The sequence below is a fragment of the Protopterus annectens genome, chromosome 1.part0, assembly GCF_019279795.1.
Source record: "Protopterus annectens isolate FY-2018-M chromosome 1.part0, PAN1.0, whole genome shotgun sequence".
Classification (NCBI taxonomy): Eukaryota; Metazoa; Chordata; order Ceratodontiformes; family Protopteridae; genus Protopterus; species Protopterus annectens.
In genome coordinates, this window is record NC_056725.1 from 686,095,750 (window position 1) to 686,118,249 (window position 22,500).

The 22,500-nt window shown below is 41.6% G+C and overlaps 1 protein-coding gene across 1 annotated transcript in view; it reads left to right on the plus strand.

Moving 5' to 3' along the window:
- Positions 1-22,500, plus strand: part of LOC122794063 (F-box only protein 2-like) — a 1,235,408-nt gene that overhangs the window by 795,504 nt on the left and 417,404 nt on the right. Inside the window, exon 4 of the mRNA XM_044062201.1 lies at positions 19,499-19,631. Coding sequence (XP_043918136.1) covers positions 19,499-19,631 — 133 coding nt within the window. The remainder of the gene's footprint in view (positions 1-19,498; positions 19,632-22,500) is intronic.

The following is a 22,500-nucleotide window of genomic DNA, read 5'->3' on the forward strand; positions in this document are numbered from 1 at the left end:
AACAGGGGTGTGTACACTTTTTATATCCACTGTATATGTGTGTGTGTGTATATATATATATATATATATATATATATATATATATATATATATATATATATATATATATATATATATATATATAATTATATATATGTATATAAATAATTTTATATTTTATATATATATATATATATATATATTTATATATAATGTGTGTGTGTGTGTAAATATATATATATATATATATATATATATATATATATATATATATATATATATATATACACACACACAGAGAGAGAAAGGGGTGGAGTGAGACAAAAAACGAAAACAGGTAATTAGAACCATTGTATGTCACATCAATTCTTTATTACAATAAATATTATTATATTAGCTCTACAGCTTTCCAAATCCAAAATAGGACTGAATTGTAAGAAGTAATACTTGCAGTTTATAGATATTGCATGTATGCTTTTAAATATAGTACAGATTTAGTTAACAACATGCCATTAAAGCTACTTTTATTGGAATTAAAATAAAAAAATTATATTTTTGTAATTAGAATGTATTTGCTACTTGTGGGAATTCAACCCACCAAATCTGAATATACTATTACACTTCCCAAATATAATTACCAAGAGCTACAAAAGAACACATGCATGTTTCCTTTCACAGTTAAGATCTGCATGCTTTAGTTGTTAGTAATGTATGAAAGAGCAATCATTTTAGTACAGTTGTGTTCATTTTTTCTGCATACATACCCCTTGCCTCTCTGAGTCTTTCTAATGTGTCAGAATGTGCCTCCCTGTTCTGTGAAATTTGCTGAGCAGCTGTAAAATAAAGAAGGAGTGAAAAAGAGACATGAAAGCATTATACATACCAGTCTTGGCGAACTATGGCTTTCCTTATCATTTAAAGTTGCTTTATTTGTATACTAACACAATTGTGGGATGTCAGCAGTCTTAACCTCATCCAGCCACTGGTTGAATTGTGGGTACTTGCCTCATTTTAGGTCACTATAATGGTGCCTGCATTGCTCCTCCATGTATGGTATTCCAGTCGCACTGGAGATGCGCTTGACCAGACTGTTCCAAGCATCAGCCTTATACTGAGACCGTGGTATTGTCTCCCTGCAGCAGCCTAAGGCTGTTAGTGCTTTACAAGGAGTGCACTAAATATTTCTAACTCCTCCACACTCTACCTTTTAGCCCTGAATTGGCACCAACCTTTCTAGCCCCTGCTATATCTGTCAGGTCCTCCAACAACATTAAGTATTTTCCTGCCTTCTTTTTCTGCTGCTGCCATTAGGGGTCGGCACAGCAGATCATCTATTTCCATTTCTTCCTGTCCTCTGCATCTTGCTGTGTCACACCAACTATCTGCATGCCCTCTCTCACTACATCCATAAACCTTAACTTAGACCTTCCTCTTTTCCCCTTACCTGGCAACTCCATCCTTAGCATCCTTGTCCCAATATACCCAACATCCCTCCTCAGCACATGTCCAAACCAAAGCAGTCTTGCCTGTCTATCTTTGTCTCCAAACCATCCAACCTGAGCTGACCCTCTAATGTACTCATTTCTAATCCTGTCCATTCTTGCCACACCCATGCAAATCTTAACATCTTTAAGTCTGCCACCTCCAGATCTGACTCCTGTCTTTTCATCAATGGCATGGTCTCCAGCCCATATAACACAGCTGGTATCAATGCCATCTTGTAGACCTTCCCTTTCACCTTATTGGTACCTGTCTGACAAAAATCAATCCTGACACTTTTCCACCCTGCCTGCACTCTCTTCTTCACCTCTCTTCCTTACTCACCATTACTCTGAACTGCTGGTCCCAAGTATTTAAACTCATCCACCTGTGCCAACTCTACTCCCTGCATCCTCACCATTCCTGTGTCCTCCGTCTCATTAACGCACACATATTCTGTCTTAGTCCTGCTGACCTTCATTCCTCTCCTCTCTAGAGCATATCTCCACCTCTCCAGGGTTTCCTCAGCCTGTTCCCTAGACTCAGTACAAAACACAATGTCATCTGCAAACATCATAGTCCACTGGGACTCCTGTCTGATCTCATGTGTCAACCTGTCCATAACCACTGGAAATAAGAAAGGGCTCAGAGCTGTTCCTTGATGGAATCCCACCTCCACCTTGAACACATCTGTCACTCCTACCGCAGACCTCTCCAGTGTCACACTGTCCTCAAACATATCCTGTGCCAGTCTTACATACTTCTGTGCCACTCCCGACTTCCTCATGCATACCACAACTCCTGTCTAGGGACCCTTTCATATGCTTTCTCTAAGTCCACAAAGACACAGTTCATCTCCTTCTGACATCTGTTCTTCTCCATCAATACCCTCCGAGCAAACACTGCATCTGTAGTGCTCTTTCCTGGCATGAAACCATACTGCTGCTCACTAATTCTTCTTCCCTTCTTAACTTAGCTTCCACTGCTCTCTCCCATAACTTCATGGTGTGGCTGATCATTTGTATCCCTCTGTAGTTGGTACATCTCTGCATATCACCCTTATTCTTAAAAATATGTACCTGTACACTTTTTCTCCACTCCTCAGGCATCCTGTCACTTTCCAAGATTTCATTAAACAGTCTGGTTAAAAACCTCACTGCTATCTCTCCTAAACACCTTCATGTTTCCACAGGTGTGTCATCTGGACTAGCAGGCTTTCCATTCTTCATCCTCTTTATGGCTGTCCTTACTTCCTCCTTGCTAATCCATTGCACTTACTGATTCTCTAATCCCACATCATTCAACCTTCTCTCTCTCTAATTTTCTTCATTCATCAGCCCCCTCAAAGTACTCTTTCCATCTGCTCAACACACACTCCTCGCTTGTGAGTACGTTTCCCTCATTATCCTTTATCACTGTAACCTGCTGCACATATTTCCCAGCTCGGTCACTCTGTCTAACCAATTGGTACAGGTCCTTTTCTCCCTCCTTAGTGTTAAATCATTCATGCAACTCACCATACGCCTTATCCTTTCCATTTTGTGGTATTGTGTTTTACGGCCAGTGCGCAAACCTGTATAACTATGCCAACCATGTTTGCAATTGTCAAGCAGAGAGCAACATTGCCAAGCAGAGAGGAAGGCATTTTATGAAATAGTAAGGATAATGCGACAGTTGGCATTAATTTATTGTTGGTTGGGAGATTGGCTTAAGTGGTGGGTTGCTGGCATAATGTTTAAGATGCTTACCTTACAAACACAAGGCACAGGGTTTGATTCTCACATGGGGTAACTGGCTAGGTTTAAAATGGCCCACAAGAGCAGTCAGCCTAGAACTAATCTTTGATCCTATGTGTACTACTACACCTGACAACAGTCCAGTAGTCAACACTGGTATGTTAAATGGCATGTCTTTCAAGACCTGAATTTGGGGGGGATCAGTTGTGTGACTTGACAGGTTTCATGAACCTTATATACTGAAAAAATAATTTGTACAATGTATTATTCAAACCTGTGTGAAACAGAATACATATATTTCCATACAGGTGTTCTTTCCTCATTGTCACTGACTACGTTGGTAAATTATGTACACCTTAAAGAGTGAGTGGGTGCTATACTTCAATTAACCATGTATGTATGTGTAATGACAAGGTCCTGGTGTATACATCTTCAGGTGTGATGCAGGAGTAATGTGTGACAATGTACTGGAAATGCATATATTTGTATTACTTTCAAGAGTATTTATTTTATTTTATTTTACGTTTGTTTACTGGGATGGTCCGACTGGATATATGTCCATTTTCAGCGGAGGCCCGGGGAGAAAAGCTCCAAGTTAGTAGATTACATTACATTAGTAACATTTACAAATTAACATAGTTTACAGTCTTCAGTAAGGTTACAAACATTTATAGAATATGGTAGGCAACTGAGAGTTTCACACATATAAGAACGTTATCCCTTAACGAGCTCTAGATGTGCCACAAAGCAAAATCATATACATTTTAGAGTCAAATGACAGATTTAATTAGGCAACATATTCAATCCCAGGGGGTGGGTGTTAGTCAGGTTTTGAACAGGGACATTGCCAGTGCATTTTAAAGTGTAGTTTGAGGCTTTTTTTGAACTGGGTTAGGGAAGACTGGAGAGTAAGTTCAGGTAGAGAGTTCCAAGTTTTGCCTACAGAGTTGACAAATAGAGAGTCACCAGCCACATTTATGCTTTTGGTTGTTTGAACCAACAGTTTGTCAGCAGAGCGCAGTGACCTCAGGTTGCTGTAGGAATTAATGATCTTGTTTAGTGCTGGTGTCTTATCGGGGTGGTTTAGAACTTTGTGGGCTATTATAAGTTGGTTGCATTGGAGAAGACTAGGCCATTCAGGTCAACCTAGTTGAGTTAAGTTGATACAGTGGTGGTTCCAAAAGGTTGTACTTGTAGCAAATCTAGCAATATGGTTGCAACAGCTTGCAAGTTTGCTAAGAGTGGTTTTATTCAAGTTAGTGAAAAAGGGGGAGGCATAGAGAAGGGTAGACAGTAAGTGGGAGCGAGCGATAGAAGTTCTTGCAAATGGAGTGAGGAAAGGTTTGATCCTATAGAGGGAGTGCAGTTTTTTGTTGACAGTGTTGATGGTTTGATTGACATGGGTATCATATTTTAGGGTATTATCGACTGTGACCGATAGGAGTTTGGTGTGAACATCTGGGGATATGTGTGCCATTATTGGATCTTTTGGTAAAGAATGGTGAAGAGGACGTACTGATGGGGGAAAAAATAGCCGTTTAGTTTTGTTGGGGTTTAAAATAAGCTGATGGTTTGCGAACCATTTTTCAACATCATTGACAGTATTCTGGGTTTGAGTCATCAGCTCAGTTGAGGAGGAGGCTGCACAGATTAAAGTGGAGTCATCTGCGTATTGGATGTAGGTGGCCTTGGGAGTGATTGTGGGTAGGTCATTGATAAAGACTGAGAAGGGAAGTGGTCCTAGTATGGCGCCTTGGGGAACACCTAATGTGATGGGTAGACATGTGGATAGTGTATTCTGCCGTAATACTGGTTGTTGTCTGTCAGACAGATAAGATTGTAACCATTTAATTGCGCAGTTATTTAGTGACAGTTTCTTCAGGGTATGGATAAGTAGTTGGTGGTTGACCATATCAAGGGCCTTAAAGAGATTTAGGAAAAGAGCTGAGGTAAGTTTGTTATTGTTTCGGTTGAGGTTAATGGAGTTAGAGAAGGATAGGAGGGCTGAGGTGGTGCTGTGGTTTGGCCTAAAGCCATGCTGAAAGTTGGCCATTAGAGTATTCTGGGTGAGATAGTGCATTAATTGGTTATGGACGCATTTTTCCATTATTTTGGCCAGTGGTGATAGTGTGGCTATTGGTTTGTAGTTTGAGAGGTCTAAAGAGTTCCCTCCTTTATGTAGAGAAATAACGTGGGAAACCTTCCAGATAGAGGGGATGGTGGCTTTGGACAAGGTTCGGTTTATAATAATAGAAATAGGGTATGCAGTGGCATATGCCACTTTCTGTAGATATTCTGGTGGGAGGAGATCAGCTGCTAGGGTAGTGGGTTTTAGTTTGTTAATTAGAGATCTGATGGTTGATGTAGATGCAGACTGGAAGTTAAAGTAGAGTGGGGTAGTGGTGAGGAGGAATTCTGATTGGGGCCACTGGGAGCCAGTTGACTAGCTAGTGATTGGATGATCTTGGTGAAGAAACTGTTAAAGACATTTGCAGTTTCCTCTGGAGATTTTAGGTTACAAGCTGATGGGGTGGGAGTGGTGGATTGTCCAGGGCGGAGCAGTTTGTTTACTCCTGCCCAAAACTTTTGATGTTTGTTCTGATGTTTTTGTTGAAGGTGTTGATAGAATTTTTTTTTTGTCAAACAATATGGCTTTCTTAGTATCATTCCTTAGCTGCCAGAATTTAATATGGTCAAGTGGGTCTTTTGAGGTACACTATTTGTCCCATGCCTTATTTCTTGCTATGATTTTGGTTTTGGTTACTTTAGAGAGCCAGGAGCAGTTTTAGTTTTGGCTCTAAGGGTGCGGACAGGAGCGTAGGAATATAGAATGGTAAGGAATTTAGAATTAAAAAAGGCTACAGCATCATCCAGTGGAAGGTCTTTTAGGATGGCCCAATTGCATGCTTTGAGTTTGTTCGGAAAATCAGTGGTGTTGAAGTTCTTATTTCTAATAGATTTATAGAGAATTTGGTGGTGGTTATCTACTTTATGCTTGATGATGTAAGTGGTCACTTATATCATCTGGGAGGGTACCAGTTTTGTACAGGTCTGGGTGATTTTTGATAAGAATCCAGTCCAAGATACTACCTTTGTTGTAGGGTTTATTTATTCTGGTGGGTGAGGATATGAGTTGTGAGATTCAGAGGAACAGTTGTTACAATCAATTGTAAAGTCTCCTAACACCATAGTTTCATGGGGGTACATGTTGGATAGCCATTGAAGGAAGTCCTCTAGGGTATTTGTATTATTGCATGGGGGGATATAAACGCAGGCAATTAATATAGATTTCATTTTGTTAAGCTGTAGTCTTATAATGAGAGTTTCAGCATTATTGAACAAGGGAGGTTGTTGTGGGGCTAATGTGACATCTAGTGTATTTTTAAAGAGTACTACTACTCCCCCACCTTTCCTAGACCTACTGCTTAATTTGAGTATGTTGTACCCTGGTGGGATAACTTCATTGTCTTTAGTTCCTGGTTTTAGCCAGGTTTCTTTGAGACATAGCACATTAGGTGAGTAGGCTGCTAAGAGGGCATGGAGATTATGGACCTTGTTGTTTATCCTCCTGATATTTAGGTAACAGGTCAGGAGAGAGTTAGGGGTCCTTGTAGTTGGCCAAATGTTAGAAGGGGTAATGGGCTGGGAGCCAGAGCTTGTGGGAGGGGTAGGACCAGGGTTTGGGTGGATGTCTCCATCCCTTATCAGACTGTATTGTACAGTAATTATTAGTTTCAGGGCTTTGCTAATTATTTTATGATAATATCTGGTTTTGGTTTTGTATTTCTGAGTTCTGATTCAGACCACATAATACATTCTGTTTTAGAGCTATATTTGTATTATTGGAGGTGTGTAGATGATTGTCAGTAAACTATGAATTCCATGCCAGGTCTGAAAATACATTTATAATTACAGAACCATAACTGTCATGCTACAACAGGTACAGGTATAATAGATATTATACAATTCCTCCCCTAAAACGTGCACGCTGATTGGCCAGCCCAACCAGCATGCCCGTTGTAAATCCCTCAATATACTAACGGAAAAAGGTCCGGTCGCCGGGACTTTTTCCGTTAGTACAAAACACTGTCTCGCTATTTTAAAAGAGTTTAACATAGCGACACAGGTTTAAAAAAAGCAACGGAGATCTCCGTTGCTTTTTTTAAAGCTGTCTCGCTATGTTAAACTCCTATAACATAGCGACACAGTGTGTAAAAAGCAACGGAGATCTTGCGATCTCCGTTGCTTTTAAAGCTGTCTCGCTATATTAAATGGGTTTAACATAGCGAGACAGCTTTAAAATAAGCAACGGAGATATCTGTTGCTTATTTTAAAGCTGTCTCGCTATGTTAAACCCATTTAACATAGCGAGACAGTTTTAAAAAGAACGGAGATCGCAAGATCTCCGTTGCTTTTTACTGTTTCGCTATGTTAAATGGGTTTAACATAGCAAGACAGCTTTACAATAAGCAACGGAGATCTCCGTTGCTTATTTTAAAGCTGTCTCGCTATGTTAAACCCATTTAACATAGCGAAACAGTAAAAAAAAGCAGCGGAGATCTTGCGTTCACTGTTGCTTTTGCCCACAGCTCTGATGTACTGCGTAGGCATGAGCAGTACATCAGAACTGCCGCAGAATACCAGACAGCTGCGGAAGGGCAGTAAAGAGGCATTATACAATGCCATTATTTAAGAAAAGTAATTATTTCTTTTCTTAAATAATGTCATTGTATAATAGCAATAACCCATGCCTGGGTGTGGGTAATACTGGATTTACCCACGGTTGGCTTTGTTTGGTGGGACCAAACCACGCCAACTGTGGGTAAATCCAGCATTACCCACACCCAGGCGTGGGTTATTGCTATATGATCTACTGCTCACTCAACCTTCTGTACCTGGTTATTGTTATATATTCGTATCTTTATATTATTATTATTATGTTTGTTAAAAATTGGCCATAAACTTATATCTGGTGCCAAAGGGAAAGCTAGGCAACGGGTGTGTTTTTTACACTCTGTACTGTCTAGAGTGCTGATGGCCATTTATCACCACTTCGCCTGTTTGCAAGAAGGAAGGCAGCATAAGTAACAATGTTTCTTTTTTTTTCCTTCAGCAGTAAACCATGTTTGTGTATAGGTGAGCAGCATGCAAATAACACAGGCAAAAGTGAATATAGATTATTTCTGTTAATACTCATGATTGTTCCTCATTTAAAAAAAAATACTATGGGACTCGACCACAGTGTACATGTCTTATCTGTTGTGTACCTCAGCGTCTTTACATCTTGTGCTACACACACAGTTGGGTCACTGGTGTAATTTCTGCTGTCCTCATCATCCAAGGTGCTGATCGCCGAGCAATGCTGGAAGCGCAATTGTGCTTTTTAAGATGACTGACATTAATTTTTAAATGTTTGTGTTTGACAGTGTTTCCGTTAAGCTGTACACTTCGCAAATGTTAAAGTTAAACAGATGTTAAAACAGTTGCATAGCTCTGGATTTTTACTATCAGACTGATGAAATTACAAAATACAGTTGGAGTGTGTTCTGTATTTGTCACAGACACAGCTTTGCAACAGCAATCAAATCATGTGCATACAAGCAATTCACATTTCCTCTACAGTATTAACAGGGTATACACTTGGACATTCTCAGCTGGTTGTACGTGTATGTATTTAGTGCAATGAGTATCACACAGCCATTTATGAATATGTTTACACGAATGCAGCTCTGTCTACTTTTTGTATTGTGTTCCTTCTTCCCTTATCTTTGCTGCAATCTCAGACATGCAGTCTATAGTGCATTTTGTATTATTTTCCTTTAAATGTGTGATAAAATTACATGACAATGAAATACAGTTTTCAGCAAAGGCAGGAGAGTTTTGCTATTGCTGTATTGATAAAGATGATGGAAGTGTTGTGTTTTGTTTCATTAAAAAGCTTGCTGAAGTTATTTCCACACTTGTAAGTGTATCTTCACTGACACACACACTGAATTGAAGGTTGTCTGAATTGCTGTTGTGTTTTCCTTCTTGTAACATTCACAATTGCAAGCCATTAGCAACTAACAATGGTGTTGTGCCTACACTATGTGTACATTTGCTACACAAAGTCATGAGTTTGGTATTCAGCAGTTCTAATGAGTTGAAATCTCATTTACATCTCCACAGTGCTCAAAGGTCTGAATCTTCTCTCTATAAAGGTAACTGTGTATATAGGAATCTTGAAAGTAAGGAGTTCTTATTTATTTGGACAGAACAGAAGATTAGTATTCCTTTGAAGGTGATTTATCTGCAGCGAAGACTTATAATTTGGCTAAGGTATGGTTGTATTATTCAAGTACATTCTAAATTTTGTAAAATGTTACAGATCTATTTGTATATTCAACAGAAAACTGAACTTTTATCTGTATGCACTTGTTAGACTTCACGGTTAGCATAGGCATTTTGTTAGGCATTTGCATTTCAGAGATACACCGGTTATACTTTCAGCACAACTGTTATTTTTAAAATTTGATTTTTAAACTATTCTATGTTATTGGAGAGAAATGCCATGTGCGTGTCACTTACACGTGTTATGCTTCTGAGATGGCCCAGGGCAACCTCCATGGGAGTGATGGGCACAGTGAGAAGTGACTGGCATTCATAAATTGACTTTTCTGTTTTAAATGTTTACACATCCTAATAATTGTGTAGAAGGCTTATATACATTAGATGTTCTTTGTGTTTTACTGTTGCATTCATCACACATTTGGGTTATCTGCCTGCAAGAATAGCCCTTAGCTGGCCTTAATACCAGCGTCTTGAATTCCTGCATCAGATGCTGTCTCTTCTTCCATGACGTCAGGTCATCAGGGATATAAAACATGCAGCCGACGCCATTACATCAGTCTTTCTTGCCGTAAGGTGCCCGAAGCAGAAGCAGTTCGCAAGTGCCGGTCGGCCGACTCCTGAAGTTTTTGTTTTCGAGTTTCAGAACCGAAGTCTTCAAAAAAAGATAAGTACCCCGTTGGGGATCTTTTTTTCTTGCTCCAACTGATGTCAGTAAAAGTTAACAATTGTCTTACCTGTGGAAAGCAAATATCTCATAAAGATTTTTATTCGTACTGCATTCCTTGCTTAGGCCCAGACCACGATGTACCTCGCTGTCGGTTTTGTGCCTTGTTCAACCCCCGAACTATTCGTCGTCGGGCTGTTTTTGCAGCAAATTATTTTGGTACTCGGTATCAGTACTCCGAAATGGCTTTGTTAAGCCATCCGACTACCGATCTTCCTAAAAAAACGTAAAGATAGAGACAGAGACAGGCCGCATAGGTCCAAAACTGCTGATGATGCTTCCGTTAAGCTAGTCGCCAGTCTGCTGGTACTCAGTGAGGCGCTTTTGCAGCCCCTGATACCCGCTACTTCAGATTTGCAGGCCTCTACTGACATCCATTCAGAGTCCTGTATGCCGCAAGATGCTTCTTTGACTATGGAACCTGCGGATATCTCTGCCTTGTTTGGGTCTGGAGCCGCTGTGCAGGCACCGGCTTCTGAGGGGGGTATTCAGGTCTCCAGACTTGCATTTTAAAACGACGCCATCTTCATCATCCAGGCCTAAAACTCGCACCACGCCTAGAAAACCGACGTCCAAACTGCATCCTCAGGCCCATATGCCTAAAAAACAAATGCTTAGACTGGCTGAAGACCTTATTACCTTAATTAGGGGAGGCCAGCCTTCCCCCTCTAAGAGACCTAGAACTGATTTTCCTTCTGATTCTTCTGATCAGGAATCTGATATTTCTGTTCCTTCTGATTACCAGGATTTGCCCTTATCTACCTATGAGGATTCTGATGCAGAGGATTCCATTCCCTCTGCCTCCCCTCCAGATTTTTCTTTTGGTGAAACCTTGCACACTCTTTGGAAACATTTCCGCTGGGAAATCCAGGATTACTGTGACTCCAAAAAGAGGCTTAGGGAATTCTTACTTATTCCTCAACACAGGCCTTTAGCTGTCCCTCCTGTTCTGGACATTGTAGGTGATGCTTTCTTGGAATGTAGCCTTTCCCCAGACATTTTACCTCCAGCTCCCAAAAAACCTGACTGGTATTACAGAGTACCTGACTCTCACAAGTTCCTCTTCAAGAATCCTACTGCAGATCCAGAGACCATTTCCCAAGGACCAAAAGGCATTAAGGCCACTGCTGCCAAAAGTCCTACTCCTTCTGATAGAGATTCTAGAGCCTTAGACAGATGGGGTAAGAAGATATACACTTCTGCTACTTTGGCCATTAGGGCTTTAAATTGCCAGTTTCATATGTTAAAGTACCAGCAGCATATTATGGGACTGCTTAAACAGAAAATTATGTTGATTCCTCACTGTGCTGAGCACAAAGAATTACAGGATTTAATGCATTCTGCAGAACAAGTTGGTGAACATACTTTGCAATGTGGTTTTGATTTTTTAGAAGCATCTTGCAAGGCTGCTGTCACTGGGTCTGTACTTAGAAGGCATGCTTGGCTTAAGGAGCAAAACTTGTCAGATCATGTTAAGGCTAAATTACTGGATGCTCCCTTAAACCAAGACCACCTGTTTGGCAACAAAGCAGAAGAAGTCCTCAAAAGGATGGAGGAAAAAGCTAAATCTATGCAAACTGTTAAAGATTTCCTACAAGTACAGCCTCCCAGATTTAGTAGACATTGGCCTTCAAAGAATTGGTCCTTTCCAGTCTTTTCCAGGCCCTCTGTCCAAACCCATGAACAGCAGACCACCTAGGTTACAGTCTCAGACTGCGCACAGGTCTAAGCAGTGGGGGGCTCCCACTTCCAAAGCAGGGAGCAGTAAACCTCCCCCCTACGGAAAAATGGCACAATGACTTAACCTTAACCCTCCCAAGTCCTGCTCAACTGCCTGCTCTCTTAGGAGGAAAGCTCACCCTGCATACAAAAAAATGGGAACCCATTACCCGGGACAAATGGGTTTTGAACATAGTTTCCCAAGGATACAGATTCCACTCCCACTCCCTACCGACCCCAAACGGTTGGCCAGACCTACCCCCAAATCAGTGGGCGGAGGCCCAACAGCAAGTTCTCTCTCTTCTGAGTATCAAGGCTATTCAACCTGTCCCAGCAGAACAAAAGTGACAAGGTTTTTATTCAAGACATTTCCTGGTTCCCAGAAAAGACAGCTCAGGCATCCTATCCTGGACCTCTCTATTCTAAACACCTTTCTGGTAATCCCAAAATTCGAAATACTAAGACTTCAACACCTGCTTCCTATGCTAGGCAAAGATGCCTGGTTGGCTACCTTAGACTTATGAATCTTGTAGGAAATACCTACGCTTCAGGGCAGGCTCCATGGACTATCCATTCTCTGCACTTCCCTTTGGCTTATCTACTGCTCCCAGGGTATTCACAAAGTGTCTAGCTCCAGCCATTGCATTTTGCAAGCAGAGAAATATTCAAATATACCCATACTTGAATGATTGTCTGATTCAGGCAGAAAGCCAGGACTTGCTACTACAACATCTGGCATTTGTAAAGAAACTTCTAACCTCTCTGGGGTACACCATAAACGAAAAGAAGTCTCACCTGGTACCCTGCCAACAGATTGTATCCTACCCCACAGGAGATAAGATCACATTCCACCAGGGATGCTGCATCTACCTCTGCAGCCTTTCTCAGAGGAGTCCCTACCAGGGACATCCTAGAAGCTGCTACCTGGAGCTCTGTACATACCTTCACCAAGCATTACCACATGCCTCTTTTTTCTAAATCCAGAGCTGATTTTGCCACTGCAGTTTTGCAGGGTTTAATAGCTGACCCTTATGCTCTCTAACTTCCTCCTCCCTTCCCTAGCTTTGGGAATCAACCCAAATGTGATGACTGCAACAGTGAAACATGAAGAACATAGTATAGTTGTGTACACTTACCATAAATGTAGATGTTCGAGTGTATTCACTGTTGCACTCCTGGTTACCCTCCCTCCAGCCCCCTGACTTCTCTTGGCTCTACCTTTCCTTCTTGTTTGGTATATTTAAGTTTTCTGGTGTACTTGCTGTTTGATGGAGGTGTAATATAATTGCTTCCCATTATGGGGGCACCTAACATCTGGGGCAAGAAAAACTGATGTAATGGCGTCGGCTGCATGTTTTATATCCCTGACTACAGACATCATGGAAGAAGAGACAGTATCCGGCGCAGGAATCCAAGACTCTGGTATTCAGGCCAGCTGAGGGCTACCTGCAGGCAGATAACACAAATGTGATGACTGCAGCAGTGAATACATTCGAACATCTACATTTATGGTAAGTGTACACAACTGTACTTTCTGTGGTATTCCTTGATTTGTACAAACCTTCATTGGTTTGGTGTTTTGGGGTGGGGGCGCCACCTACCATTCTGTGGTCCAAGAAGAAAAGTGTGTTTCAAGTGCTTTTCTGTTGAAAATGTGTAGGCATCCTGATATTTCTGTGGGAAACGTAGGTACATTATTTCTGTGATATTCCTTGTACCAACCTTTGTATGTGAGAGGGTGGTGAGACAACCAACTGACTTTCAGGTGTACTAATGAAAAGTGTGTTTCAAGTGCTTATTTTTAACATAAGGGTACGCAGACTGATTATTTTGTGTAAATAATACATTAGTTATGTGATATTTATTTGCTTTATTCTTCCCTGTTTTATGTCATATAGGATTATGGCACCCAAGCCAAATCCACAAAGACCCCCTTTCAGTGACGGAGAAAATATACAAGCTGTGAGGCTCCATGGAACCTTTCTACTTTTGAGAGGAAGTGGGGATATTGCTGAAAGAAAAGAGATTTAGAACCAGTTAGTAAACCATGTCATTGCCTTCAGAAGTCGCAGCAGAAATTATGATCAGTTGTGGCATTGGGCCACTGATATGATTCATCAGCCTGGACGAGGGCAGCTGCAGATGTATTCTTTGTACGTCACTGTTACAGTCCTGACTTATGAGATTTCCTACTTCAGAAGCCCTTGGTCGACCTGACTAACAAAGTATAAAACTCCCTCCTCCCTGAGCTGGTGGATGCCTACCCTGATGTCGGGACGGTTAAATATAACGAGAGCCAGCCAACACCATATCATCAGTGTTTTCTTGCCCTGAAAGGAGTAGCCCCAAAGATGAATCTTAAGCAAGGGACCAGGTAAGAAAAAGGGGACAAGATCATGCCTCCTGAACCTGATCAACTTCTTTGAGGCAGTCACCAAAGCCGTAGATAAGGGTAAGGTGGTTCACACAGCCTATCTTGACCACGCCAAGGCTTTCAACACCATCCCCCCATTCTGGAATTATAGCTAAACTCACTAAACTAGGTATAAATACCTACATCACAAGATGGGTTGCCAACTGGCTCACTGACAGAACCCACACTGTAAATGTTTCAGACTCCAAATCTGACCTCAAAGCAGTGACAAGTGGAGTACCACAGGGTTCAGTCCTGGGACCTCTCCTGTTTGGTATCTACTTCTCTGAAGTACAGGCTAACATAGAAGGCCTCTGGCTAATGAAGTTCGCAGATGACTGCAAAGTAGGAACCATAGTCAAGTCCCCAAATGATGAGGACATCCTAACATCGAATGTGATAAGAGACCTTGGGACCAAGGAGGACAGTAGTCTCTCCTTTGATAGTCACATCGCCACAGTAGTCAGGAAGTCTTCCTTCGTGGCACACCTCATCATAAAAGGGTTCTCATCCAGGAAAAAAGAGGTCATTGTTCCCCTGTACTCGACACTTATTAGACCCGTTGTAGAGTACAACGCCCCTTTTGGAATCTACCTCACAAGACAACTGCAGCAGCTGGAAAGGCCACAGAAGTACCTCACAAAGAGGATTACTGGCCTCAAGCAAATGCCCTACACTGACCATCTCAAAAAAACTCCGTGGCATATCGCCTACTCCGAGGTGATCTCTGCCTAAGCTGTTGGACATACTACACCTAAACAAATCCCGATCCCTCCGAGCCACACGCCCTAGGGACCTAAACCTTGTCACCACAATAAACAGGACATGCTGGAGGGATAGATTCCTGTCCCAGAGACTTCCCATACTCTGGAACAGGCTACCCATCTATGTCAAGCAAAGTTCTTCATTAGCACTCTTCAAGAAAAATCCCCAGGGATCACTTCTGTGTCTCTGCTCGACAGTGGCACAGGAAAATAACTTTCTTGGGTGGCATAAGCCAGGGAACCTTGTTGGCTAGGCTTATGTAGGCCCTTGGGCTGATAGCCTAGTACCTACCTGTGAACCTATTTAGGGCACCCTGCAGAGGAAATCCCATAAGTCAGTCAGTGAAAACACTCTAACATCTACATTTATGGTAAGTGTACATAACTGTACTTTGGCAGAGAACAGCTGGCTATCGGGGAAGGTCCTGCTAGTGAATCACCACTGACACCAAATGAATTCCTGTCCACTGTCAGAGATCCAGACAACTCACTGGAGACTCTGCAGCATGTGCTTGATGTGAATGCTGATGTGGCTGGAAGGACATGTGTGCGTGCCCAAGGAGCAGGTTCCAGGTAAGCATACATGTGGGAATTTTTATATCTGGTTGTAGAATAAAATATATAATTTGACTACTGCTTCTGTGAAATTTTTTTTTGCATCTGTACCTATTGATAATTAATAGAGATATATAGAGAGTTGTTCAATACACATGGGTGTGGTTGGACATCTCAGCCAAGTTTCAGTTTCAGCTTTTTCTTGCAGGACATATAGGTGGTTGTGTATTCACTATTCTCCAGTGTTAGTCCCGTTATGGTGCGTAATTGCCATCCTTTCCTTGATTCATTACTTCCAGGTGCATCCAAGTGTAGAGACGTCTGCGCATGTTAACCAAATGTTTATTTGCTTATTACTAAGCATTATTTAGATATATAATTATATGTATGTGTGAGGAGGGTGTAATGAGTGTTTGTATTTTTGTACCATCTTTTATTGTGTGACCAGTGTTACTTTTTTATCATCTGTATTGGTTTAAAATTTAGTGTAGTAGTAATTTCATTCCTGTGTTTATTGCTTACTATAAAAGGTGATCCTGACAGTGGAACTGTTGATAGGCTCTGATGATGATCATGGCCATGTGGAGGCACAGTCGGAATGGGGGATGAAGAGGTTGAATTTGACACTGAGGTTGTGACTCACACATCCTCTGTATTCCCATCAGACACAGTCAGTATGCCTCTGCATACCCATGCCACTGTATTGGATAGGTTGAGAGTGACATACTTAGATCATGGTATTGTGGTTATTGCAGCTTCAGTGCTGGTTGACTCTGGCCATAGTGTGGGAAGGTGCTACGCAGGAGGTTTGGAATGGGTGCTCAGAGGAGGCCTGTTGTCCACCCTCCACCCGATGCTGGTGTATTGTTACATGCCACTCAATGCATCATGGAGGCTCAGGCATGTTCCAGTGCAGCCTCCGAAGACATGCTTAGGGTTCTAGATGTGGCACACGCTGACGTGTGGCAGATTCAGTGGATTGGATGAATGACGCAATGGAACAGGCAGTGTCTGTGATGGAATGTCTGCTGGGAGGGGGACATCATCCATGTGTCCACAGGTCCACAACATGGCCATGTTATCCAACTTAGCTGTGCACAATCCCACTCCCTTAGTGGCACTACTTCCACTGCTCTATCAGTGGTTGAGGTGTCCACACCCAGACATGGTAAACCTTGGGTTTGTGGACCTGGGTGTAGTTGTGAGGAGAGCTTGTCCACAGACATCACTCACATTCAGGTAGTACGAGCACATCTGACCATGGGCATGGACATGCCAGTGCAACTTCTGGCAGAGCTAGTTTTCATGGTTGGGGCTAACAATATTGAACTGGTACCTCTACCATGCACAGCTCACACCTGTCTGACATGTCAGGATGTAGAGCTAGCACAGAGTTTGGCTGTGTTCATGCAGACACACACACACACACACACACACACACACACACACACACACACACTTCACATCAAGTGCCCATACAGACACGCACATAATAGATACATGAGGCATTCATGAGGCTTGCAGGTCATTCTGTCTCAGTGGCCATTTGATAGTTACCTACATTTTTGTCTACGTGTCTTTCTGTCTCACACACACACACACACACACACACACACACACACACACACACACACACACACACACACACACACACTCACTCACTCACAGAGTGCTTTTGTGTCAGCCTTGGCCTTCTGCCCCCACCCCCCAAAACCCTACCCTGTGCAAATGATAACTGTGCCAACACCTTGTTTCTATCTTGGATTCAGAGATACATGTGTATTTTCTTCTGATGCACTGGATGCATAGCTAACTGAGTGCTTAGTACATGTGTTGGTGATGCTATTTTGAAACTTTTACCGATTTCTTACAGCCTTTTTACTGCTGTGATTACTACCTTGAAACCATTGATATATCAGTGAAGCTTATTGCTCTACTTGCGCGAATGTATGGGTAATTAGATTTTGGGCTGCTTTTTCTATTGTATGTGTTTTCGATGCATGAGGCATGTTAGCTAATAAACAGCAGAAATAGTTTTACATGTCGGTCCTGTCACATATCTGCTTAAGTACGTTTTCAAGAAACAGTGTGCAAGTATCTGCCATACATTTGTGTTCTTATCCATGTATTTTCCTGTTCCAGGTTTAACACATACTTGTTGTAATTCTGACTCTGCCTGATGCTGGCAGTACACAGCTATTACATGGGTAAATAAAGGTTGTGAACTTTGTCTGGCATCAGTTTTACTGTATGTATGTGCATAGGATGAAAGTTGTACCCCTTAGGTGGCCAGCATGTGTGCTGTCCATTGCCTCTTGGCCAGGGCAAGGGCATATTGTGCACACCTGTGTCTACCTACACCCACAACGGCTGGTGGATCCCCCTCTGAGTCATCTGTGTGTGGCTGTAGTGACCGAGCCAGTGGTGGCGGAATGTGTGCCCCTTCCCCTTCCTGTTGCCGCTGTTTTCTCAGGATAATGTTGTGTAGGATAGTACAGACAGTAATAATTTTAGCACAGGCATGGAGATGTAATCCTGGATCCCCCCAGCGTATCTTGGTACCGAAACCGTGACTTCAGCAGCCCAAACACATGCTCTGTGATATTTCTTGTTTGAGTATATGCCTCATTATAGCATTCCTCTATGGGTCTGTGTGAACACACCCCCACCCCCCATCTGGAAAACCTGTGGTAGAGCTATGAGTTGTGCCATATATGAAAGTCGTGGTAGCTACCGGGATTCCCTTACTGTTACACACAACCTGGCAGTTAATGGAGTGGAAGCCCTTTCTGTTTATGTAGACCCTTCCCTGTTCCCCATGTGGTGCTTTGATCTCAATGTGTATGCAGTCTGTGGCACCCAATACATCAGGGAAGTGTGCTATGGAGTAGAAATCCTGCATAGTTGTAGCTGTATCCTCTTGGGGCATGGGGAAAATATGTATAGTCACTGGCATGCTGTAGCATAGCATTCTGGAATTAATGTAGGCTTCTAGATGCTGCTGCCTGTAACACCCCCAGCATGCCCCCTGTTTGTCTCTATAATGTTCCTGTAGCTTAAATTTGAGTGCTTACACATACCTAGTTCTCCACAAGTATTGGTTCCTCTCGGTTTGCCCTTGCTGTCACTTGAGGATGGCGGAGGTTGCTGAGTTTATGAAATGTGTCTTTATCCACTCTGTAGTGCTCAACTGTTTTCACATCATGCAGACCATGAAGAGTTAAACTGGGTGTAAACACCTTTTTCCTTCTTCCCAAGGTCTGTCGGTAGCAGCAGCCTAGAATTGAGCCTGTTGTGCACATACACTTGCAGAAGAGCAACAGCAGCCCCTAACATTCTTTCTCTTTAGTGTAGTTTACCTTGTTGTATTCCAGTAGGTTTTGGAATTCAAGGCAAAAACCTACAGTAAGTGTACACGATTGCTTTATAGCTTGTTGAATAGCCCTGACATTTTGGTTTGATTGATTAGGATACAATTCAGCGGCTTATGCTGTAATTAGCAAGCCGCTGTATTTACCATGTTTGCGTGGCTGTACACACAGTGTAGAGCCACTTTCTAAATAGAAATTGACACTGTTGTGTGCTCGTCACGCCATGACATGCATACGGTTTTATCGAGCCCTGTAGGGTTTATTGCATCCTGCCCACTAGTAATACATTAAATGGAAAGGAGTGAAACCTCTCATTTTTCTAGAAACTATATACATTAGTTTTGTGATATTTAGTATTGTTTATTTGTAGTTTGCAGTCTTTCTAAAGAAAATTTGTTATATTCTGATGAATGCTCTTCATGTTAAAGGTATTCTGGTCTACATGCTGAATTTGGATGTGTGTATGGAATTCATGTTTGCTTGCTGGCTGAAGACAAGAAAACCATAATTGCAAAATTTGAAGAAAACATTGGTGAGATACACTGTGGTGCCTTTCAAAAGGTATGACTGAACTGTAACACTTTGTCTTATGATTTGAAAAGTGAGTACAAGTAAATGTGCCTTTTTATAAAATATGTAACACTTGTTAATGTAAATGCCTTTAAAAACAAAATGACAATTCATACTTTTCATTCATATCATTCAGCTTTGTAGTGAAATCAGTCAGGCTCAAAACTTAACAAAAGATTGTTTAAATGAATGAATTGTGTTTATGTAACATTTCTTCAAGAAGTTTTTGTTTTACATTTCAGACTTCTGCAGTTAAAATGCATACCATAATATACTTAACTAAGCAGATATTGTTTGTCACTATCTGCCATTGACTGCTTTGTTGTTGTATTATGTAAAATGGATTGAATTGTAGATGTATTGAGTGAGTCAGTTCTCCATTTTATGCTGACGATACTCAGGTCTACCTTTCCTTCCCTCAGGAATAATTTGTCTGCTACGGATTCCTGAAGTAAAGACCTGAAATTATCTAGTGCAGATGTCTTAGGTGAATACCTGGAAGGCATCCAGACTACTATTCATCAATGGCTTAACATGGCCGAGACTGTTTCTTTGGCTTTTTATGCCACCCTGAGAAATTCTGTTCATTCAAACTTATGTCCAGCCATTATTTAATGGTGGTAAGATATAATTTCTGATGACTGAAAATCGCTGTGCCATTATTGATGATAGGCACTTGGGGACCAGATGCCCTCTACTGTGAAATTATCTTTTCATTTCCATAATATCTGTTGCATCAAGAACCTTCTTCATTCTGAGGGCTTCACTGTGGTCATGCATGCTTTGGTGTCCTCATAACTTGATTACTGTAACTCCCTTTAAACTGGGCTCCCTATTAGTGAGACAGATTGTTTGCAGCTGGTTCAGAATTTCACAGTTTGGTTACCCAGGTACCTAGTTAGACTCATATTATTTCAGTCTTGCAGAGTCTGCACTAGCTGCTGGTTCAGCAAGGCATAATTTTTAAAGTTTTGATGTTAGTTTCCCAAGCTGTTCATAATTTGTGTTCCCCATAATTCAGATCTTGGTGTCCAATAGCCCAGATAGATTCCTACACTCCTGTTCTTTGAGGTTGTTGGAGGTGCCTTGGGTATGTTTGAATAATGGTATTCTGGCTTTTTGTTGTCAGTTTCCATGTCTCTGAAACCTCTTCTCCCAGTGGTTGAGGAATTTGCCCCATGCTGTCAAGTTTTTACAAGATCTCTACAAAGCAGTTTGTTTATTTTAGCTTCCAGTACTGATTGTATTACATTACTGTTTTCATCAGTGATGTTTTTAGAACCAAGTGTTTGTTTTGTAGTTTGTGTATACTGGTATTTGTCTAAATTGTAATGCTGTTTGGCTACAAGTACTTAAATAAACTTGCATTACATTACAGTAATATGGTAGGATACAAAGAAAGGCTAGTGTGATATCCATAGTATAAAATTTAATTGTGAATCCCTAGCCTTTTTTCCCCCTAATTAAAAAAAAATGTCAAGAAATGATGCGGTCGGGTCACCATGTTGCATTAGCTTTACATCCTAAAGATGTAAAAAAATGTATAATGTGATGATGTCACTCTTACCTTTATTCCCACTGGTGGGTCAGAGCTGATCCATCGGATGCATCTTGGCCATTGCAAAAGCTTGAGGCCTTCAGCTAAGCTCGTGGACATTTTTCCATACCCATAATGCAACTACCTAGCTATCTCAGATCTCGTTTGCTGCACAACGAAGGAGGTTCCAAAGCTAGCTCTGGGTTAAGTGCTTTCTGTTTTATTCTCGTAATTTTATATTTTCTGTTTTTTATTGTTAGTTTTACTGTTAGTTGTTTCCATTAGTTTATTGTTCATAGTGAAGTTTCTTACCCTATTTTCTGCACTCTTTTTTGGTGTGAGTGTTCCCTCCCGTTATCGCTCATTTTAGTTAGGGAGTACATAACTTACATCCCTTTAATCATCCATTTTAGCTAGAGGACAACTTAAAAAAAAAAGGTTTCTTTCTTGATCTCTACTTTTTCCACATTTCTGGCTAGCTTATGTGTGTGTTCCTGTATTTGTACTTGTTGATAGCTTGTTATGTCACAAAAACAGGAAGGGAAACTGCTCAGTTTCAAAAAATGTGGCAAATTTGGAAAGAAGATGCCCCTCAGTGACGCACTTACTTGGCAGATAGTCAGTGCTCAGCTCGCCATCCTCAGTTTGGTTGTAACTCTTCCATGAGGCTCATATCTTATGCAGCAGATGGGACGAGTAGGGCTGCGGGTTCAGGTATTGCACTTAGGAGGCAGGCTCAGATGTACCTTTCTGATTTCATGGAGCCCTTCAAGTCTTCCTTTGTTAACACCCCTTTTGATGGCTCTTTTCTTTTTGGGCCTATAGTAGAAGAAACACCCACCGGGTGTGAATAGTAGGGCAAAACCTTGTCTACCGTTGGCGTACGTTTTTCCACACCTACCAGATCCTTTCCCAAAGGTCAGAGGGGTAGTGGAAAGATGTGGTTCAGAAAAAACAAGAGGTCTTTCCAAGACACACAGGGTGAAAGTTCCCCCAGGGACAGAGGGGGGAACAACAATGGAAGATGCCATCCACACTGCAGGAGAGGCCCACAGAATCAGGGCTCCAGAGAATCTTGCTTTGGGGGGCCCTTTCAATGCTCCTGAAGGAGTGCCCGATTGCTCAACTTTGGAGGCAGTCGGGGGGTACAATTTATTTCTACACCAAGAAACCTGGCAAAAGATAACCAAAAAGTGGGTGCAGAACATAATATCCAGGGGATATGTCATTCTTTTCTCTTACCCCGTTCCCGTTAACAAGTCAGTTCCAGACGTTCGACCCAGTCAAAAGGAACAAGAAACATTAGAAGTTTAAAAATTGCTA